The sequence below is a fragment of the Siphateles boraxobius genome, unplaced genomic scaffold, assembly GCF_051911475.1.
Source record: "Siphateles boraxobius isolate OS27281-9 unplaced genomic scaffold, OSU_SipBor_1 76, whole genome shotgun sequence".
Lineage (NCBI taxonomy): Eukaryota > Metazoa > Chordata > Actinopteri > Cypriniformes > Leuciscidae > Siphateles > Siphateles boraxobius.
The window spans coordinates 2,912,261-2,919,616 of record NW_027509204.1 but is presented as its reverse complement, the minus strand read 5'-3'; the positions used below and the strand labels follow the sequence as shown (position 1 = coordinate 2,919,616).

Genomic DNA, 7,356 nt, shown 5'->3' with positions numbered 1-7,356 from the left:
GCGAAGAAAAAGCTAGAGTTGCCGAATGCCCCTTTAAATTATAGTAAAAGTAACCATGTTTGTTTTTTTTTTGTTTTTTGGTGGATTGATTACCATTTGTATAACCACAGTTTTACTACAAAAATCAAGGGTAAACTATGGTTATTGTAGTAAAACCATGGTTCATTTGTGGTTGGTATAACTACACTCACCTAAAGCATTATTAGGAACACCATACTAATACTGTGTTTGACCCCCTTTCGCCTTCAGAACTGCCTTAATTCTACGTGGCATTGATTCAACAAGGTGCTGAAAGCATTCTTTAGAAATGTTGGCCCATATTGATATGATAGCATCTTGCAGTTGATGGAGATTTGTGGGATGCCAATCCAGGGCACGAAGCTCCCGTTCCACCACATCCCAAAGATGCTCTATTGGGTTGAGATCTGGTGACTGTGGGGGCCATTTTAGTACAGTGAACTCATTGTCATGTTCAAGAAACCAATTTGAAATGATTCAAGCTTTGTGACATGGTGCATTATCCTGCTGGAAGTAGCCATCAGAGGATGGGTACCCTGGTGGCCATAAAGGGATGGACATGGTCAGAAACAATGCTCAGGTAGGCCGTGGCATTTAAACGATGCACAATTGGCACTAAGGGGCCTAAAGTGTGCCAATAAAACATCCCCCACACCATTACACCACCACCACCAGCCTGCACAGTGGTAACAAGGCATGATGGATCCATGTTCTCATTCTGTTTACGCCAAATTCTGACTCTACCATCTTAATGTCTCAACAGAAATCGAGATTCATCAGACCAGGCAACATTTTTCCAGTCTTCAACTGTCCAATTTTGGTGAGCTCTTGCAAATTGTAGCCTCTTTTTCCTATTTGTAGTGGAGATGAGTGGTAACTGGTGGGGTCTTCTGCTGTTGTAGTCCATCCGCCTCAAGGTTGTGAGTGTTGTGGCTCCACAAAGGCTTTGCTGCGTACCTCGGTTGTAACGAGTGGTTATTTCAGTCAAAGTTGCTCTTCTGTGAGCTTGAATCAGTCGGCCCATTCTCCTCTGACCTCTAGCATCAACAAGGCATTTTCGCCCGCAGGACTGCCGCATACTGGATGTTTTTCCCTTTTCACACCATTCTTTGTAAACCCTAGAAATGGTTGTGTGTGAAAATCCCAGTAACTGAGCAGATTGTGAAATCCTCAGACCGGCCCGTCTGGCACCAACAACAATGTCACGCTCAAAATCGCTTAAATCGACTTTCTTTCCCGCTCTGACATTCAGTTTGGAGTTCAGGAGATTGTCTTGACCAGGACCACACCCCTAAATGCATTGAGGCAACTGCCATGTGATTGGTTGATTAGATAATTGCATTAATGAGAAATTGAACAGGTGTTCCTAATAATCCTTTAGGTGAGTGTATATTAATAATATAGGTTTTGGTTTTATTTGTAGTTAAATCATGGTTAGCTCTAGAATTTGAATGCGGATGGCATGACATGAGAAGTGTTAGGTTCATGTCATTCATTGCATCTTTTCTAATCTGAGCACAATTTGAGACAGCAAAAAAAAATTACTAGAGGAGACAAGATTATAGAGAAGTAGGAGACTTCAGTCTATTTAATCTTTATTTAATCTCACTGCTGTCTAACAGACAAAACTGAAATATGGGGAGAAAAGGCACTGAAATCACTGAAACCTTTGGCACTAATTTCAATCAAATTCCAATGGACAGACATCATCTGACTAACCTGGAGCAAACCTCTCCTGACGCTGTCATTGATCAATGAACTATTTCAATTAAAACTCATGAGCACTTAAAACCTCATTGTAAAGAAATCAATGCTTTCACTGTCCTCTAATCTCTCCCTATTCTAGCGTATGCAATGTCTGGAACTGTATTTTGAGCACTTGCTGTGTTTATTTGCCTCTTCACGATGAATCGCTTGCTGTATTCCTCATTTGTAAGTCACTTTGGATAAAAGCGTCTGCAAAATGAATAAATGTACATAATGACTACTTTGAACAGCGTAAAGCAATATCAGTAATGTCAGTGCTTTGATTTGAATCTACTGACAATAGTAGTGTATGATTAATCTCCCAGGGTGTTTTTATGTGATGGTCAGAGGTCTGATGGACACGAGAGAGTGTGTGTGTGTGTGTGTGTTTGCCCTGTGTGATGACGACGAACGCCTCATAACTGCTGCAAACTCATGCCAAGAAAATATTATGTTGAGGGAAGTGCGTAATTAAACTAAAAATAAAATAAATAAAAAGACTATAGTAAAACTGACGCTTTGTGTTTTAGATTTCTTTTTTTTTTTTTTTAAAGGATACATTTTTTTAGGCAACTGCTAGGTAAGTGATTGAAAAATGTCCATAAATGATTAATAGTCTATATATTATTGCATAATATTCTCTAGTTTAAGTCAAAATAACCTACACCAAATTATGGTCCTAAAATGTTTCTAAATTCAATTCTTTGTCCATGTGATTTTTCATCCAGCAGGATGATGATGCACATCTCTGCCACGTCACATGACTCGAGGAATCACTCATGTCCACAGCACAACCGTGTGGGACGGTTACATGCGGACACTTAACACTTAAGGATCTAGGTTTGTTTTAATCTACTGTACATGTGAGCATTAATAATAGTAATGTTTATCTCGGCAAACATCTCTAATAAACAGGAAGACTTTGAAAGGAGTGAAAGGTTTCTTGTTCCGATGATATTGCAAAGACACACCATGAATGACCACATATAAAAAGGAACAACAATTATAAACAGCACGTTTCATGAAATATAAGACTGTTCAGGATTCTGTGTACTATCCTGCCCTCTAGTGGCTTTACATGGTGTTCAGGGACATAAATACCTAAAATCAAGAACAATGACGTGAAAGAATTAGCTTTAATATAAAATAAAAATGTCAAAGAAAAATGACTTAAGAAGAACAGGAGAATATCCAGATGTTGTAGCATGTGAGTTTGTGAAAACAATACAAAGACTGGCGTTTCAGCAACGTCCTGCGCTGTAATCTGGGACCGGAAGCGCTCAGTCCCGGGCGAGTCCCTCGGGAAGCTCCACCACCACTGGAGCACATTCATCAGGATCCGCATCGAAGTCCCAGCTGAACTTTTTGGTCAGATGGACTTTAAATTTTTCAGCTCTTTTCCGTAGAGTGCTGTCGACCCCGGGGCCGCTGGCAAACTGGAAGAAGTCCTGGAATGCACCAATAGGAGAAAAAGATATTCAAAATGATGAGTTAGTTACATTAAAAAACACACACTGTTTGACAAATGCATTGTGAAAGAGAGCAAACCAGTCCAGCAATTCTCAAACTTTTTTTTTTTTGTCAGCTGAACCCATTTGACCTAAAAGTAATATTTAAAAACATATACTAAACAATTATTAATAATTAAACGATCACAACTTTACAGTTCTCTGATGTCGGTAATGGCCCCTGAAGTGAAAGTAAACATAATATTTTTTTGTTGATTTTTTTAAATTATTTTGATTGTTTTATTTTAAATATATAGTGCGTCACACACGCACGGCGTCATCCGTAGGTGCGTCGGCTAGAAGTTCCATATAAATTTCGAAATTTTTGTAGAAACGTTTAGGTCAAACGACCTTCCTCAGGCTTAGACTTATGTTTGAGTAGTATGCAGAATTTTTATTTTAAAATGTATTAAATTTATTTATTTATTTCAATTTTACATGTTTATATTTTAACTAATTATTAGCTTTCAATCAACTCACAAACCCCTGGGAAACATTTATGAAAATTATGAATAAACGTGATTTGAAACCCCTAGAAAACAAACCAAACAATTTTGGTAACATTAAAAAATTGTTTCAGAGGTGGAACAAATTATTACAATTCTTTTGTTTCATCAAAATATTGCGTACTGCACATTAAGAATGTGTATTAAAGGAGTAGTTCACTTCGTGTCAAGAAATTTCAAAAAGAAATTTGCAAAAATAAGGAAAACATTCCAGGATTTTTCTCCATAGTGACTTCAATGGAGTCCAACAGTTTGAAGGTCCAAATGTGAGTTTCAGTGCAGCTTCAAAGTATCGACACGATCCCAGACGAGGAATAAGAGAGCATTAGTGGGTTAGAAAATGACCAATCGTTTGGCTATTTAATCAATTAATAAAAACCCTTACTCCTCGTCTATGTCGAGACTTTGAAGCTGCACTGAAACTCACATTTGGACCTTAAACACGTTGGACCCCATTGAAGTCACTATATGGAGAAAAAACGTGGAATGTTTCCCTCAAAAATCTTCATTTCTTTTCGACTGAAGAAAGAAAGACATGAACATCTTGGATGACGTGCAGGAGAGTAAATTATCAGGACATTTTAATTCTGAAGTGAACTAATCCTTCAACAAGTAAAAAGTGTTTCTTTTGATTGAATGTTGACTTTAAGACGACCTGAGTGGTCATGATCCACTTCTGTTCCACTGGAACTGCGCACCTGAAGCGTGGAGGTGAGGAAGTTGTTCTGGGACACGATGTCCACGAAGAAGTCTGGTGGGATTTCTCCGAGCTGATGGTAGAGCACAGCGATGAGGCCGAGGTACAGGTCGCTGCGCTCGCTCACGGCCTCCTCGCAGCGGCACAGCAGCGCCAGCAGACTCTTCCAGTGCTCGAACGCCTCGTACACGTTCCCCAGCAGGAAACACACGAACGCAAACTGCAGCTCGCCTAAACACAACCATCATACAACTACACTTTTATATCGGTGTTATTGGGTCATTTTTGACTGAAAACACCACAAGCCTACAAAAAACCTACTGATAAATCTCTCATTTACTAAATATAGGATTCAAACTTTTGTCAAATTGTTTTCTACCTAATTTGGTTAAAAATAACCATCCTTTTAAATAGCTTGTAAATCTCTCATTATGCTTTATCACCAAATACTGGATTCTATTTTTGGGATTTTATATTTAAAAAAATATGCTGGATGGAAATGCCAAGATGTGCATAAATTCTAAACATGCTCATTAAAAACATATGATCTCAATTGAGGAGGACACAATTTTGATCCGATAAGAAGATACGTGTATAAACTATGATAGAAACACATTTACTGAATAAATCCCTCAATGCACTACAAAAAAGTACTTTTCCTCAGCAAAGGCTGTGATTGGTTAACTGGACTAGCCAGTGGACCAATTGGCAACGCAGCATCTCAAATGTTGGTTTGGTGTTTCTGAAACGCCAGAGTCAAAGCCTGTGATCAGAATGATTTGGTTTAAGTCCCTCCAGAAGCGTCTCACACACACGAGTGTGTTCCCGAACACCAGCATCTCAACGCAAGAGAACATGACGGCGTTTATCCCGTTTCCTCTGTCATAAAAAGAGCCGGTTTCTTCCCAGATTGTAGCAACATCCAGATATTTTGCGCCACTTTCCCAGGAAGTGACGATTTTGTTCTCTTGAACACATGGGAACGCTGCTTTATTCGAAAATGTTTTATGCGATATTCCAATTTTGCGAACAACTTAAATTTGCAACTTTGTACGGAAGCACAGCCAGTACTTAAGCTGGACTCTGACGCTATTTTCTTCTGGAAAAAAACTTTGTTGCATTATTTTCCTGTTATCTCTGTAAAGCTGCTTTGAAACAATCTGTATTGTAAAAAGCGTTATATTAATAAAGGTGACTTGACTCAGATCAGATCAGTGAAGCCTACGATCAATCAGATCCAAATAGAAATACAAAACCATATAACAAGAGATTTACAAGCTATTTTAAAGGATGGTTATTTTTAACCAAATTAGGTAAAGGATCTTCAGCACAGCACAAGGAAAAGAGGAGCATGAATCAATAAAAACTAGGGGTGTAACAATATACCACGTCACAATATATCGCAATACAAAAATGCAACAATATGCATTGTGGATAGTTAATAAAAAAATCAAGTTTACTGAGTTTTAGTGTCACTACTACATTAAACTACTATATATAATGTTGAATATAATGTCTAATAATGCAATGGAGGAATGTGTGTGTGTCCAGGTAATGCCAAATGTCTGATGTCACCAGTATTTTACATATATCTAGTGACAGAGTGCAAGCATAAAATAATTCTGTATTTTCAGCTTCAAAATCATGAATATTTTTACTCTGGTGTCACTATTATCCTGTGCTTTGGGTTTCCAGCACAATATCAAATTTAGCATTTTAATCAATTACATTTTTTGTTAACCTTTTATCATATGTCTTGGAGTATCGCAATAATATGGTATCGTGAGTTTAGTATCGTGATACACATTGAATCGTGACAGTATCGTTACACCCCTGATAAAAACCAATGACAACACATTAGATTACAGGACAACAAGACCTAAATACAATGACATGTCAGGGGCTTTTATGGCACAATGGTCATTCCTGAATGTTTAACAACCTGATGTCCAGTTAGTAAAGTGAACAGCAACCAATGCTCACCTAGTACATCGAGCGGTTGCTCTTTATAGTGTCTCTCGAGCACGCAGTTGAGAGAGTAGGTCCAGTCCATGCTGTGCTGTGTGATCTGAGCAGGGGTCGCCCCGGGGGGGTACGCCTGTTCGGGGATGTGGGAGAAGCGCAGCGCTGTGCCTTCCCTGTGCTTCATCCGGGGCAGTCGCTCCAGGCCCTCCTTCATGCTCTGGCACTCCTGATCGTGTCGGGGCAGGTTCTGCTCGGCCCGGTCTTTAGTGTGGGTCAGCTGCAGTTCTGGGATCACGTCGCTGAAGGCACACACGCGCCCGCTGAGGGGCTGAAGAGCACTGGCCACTTCCAGACTGAGTCGGTCAGTCAGCGAAACCCACTTCCGGAGGGTGTCGTAGGGATACGGGCCCAGAAACCCGTCCAGCTCCCGGAGATGGGCCCTTACGCGCTCAACCTCCTCCGGGCTCTGGGAGATCTCCAGGTCATCTTCGGTCTGGTTCCAGTGGGCCACGAGCACCTCGCGGGGCTTCAGGGACAGGAACAGGCCTGTTTTGGGGCTGATTTCCCCACAGGCCTCACTCGTGCTGACAGAGCAGTAGTGGAGGAAGTGAAGCCCGGGTGGAATCATCTTCACCCCGCGGAACCGGGGTCCCAAAGTCCAGGTTTTGTAGTCGAGCCCCAACTCTGTTCCCTCTGGAACACCGAGTAAGACAAGAGTGGCTCCTTCTTCAAATAAGCCCCGAGCCACTTCAGGGTCCATCTCTGTTCCTGCCATATCTGCGTAAAATAGTGATCATAAACAAAATTACAGTAGATATTACATCCCAGACCGCAACACAGTGTAGGCCCAGATCAGGCCCACATCTGTGGACCGACACTATGTTGCTGTCTGGGATGTGACTGGAATCACATTACA

General features: G+C 40.5%; 1 protein-coding gene across 1 annotated transcript in view; it reads right to left on the bottom strand.

Annotated features, from left to right (window-relative positions):
* Positions 1-2,685: 2,685 nt before the first annotated feature.
* Positions 2,686-7,356, bottom strand: part of aar2 (AAR2 splicing factor) — a 5,397-nt gene continuing 726 nt past the window's right edge. Inside the window, exons 2-4 of the mRNA XM_077217786.1 lie at positions 6,459-7,217; positions 4,477-4,706; positions 2,686-3,212 (exon numbers count right to left, since the gene is read on the bottom strand). Coding sequence (XP_077073901.1) covers positions 3,045-3,212; positions 4,477-4,706; positions 6,459-7,215 — 1,155 coding nt within the window. The 5' untranslated portion in view covers positions 7,216-7,217 and the 3' untranslated portion in view covers positions 2,686-3,044. The remainder of the gene's footprint in view (positions 3,213-4,476; positions 4,707-6,458; positions 7,218-7,356) is intronic.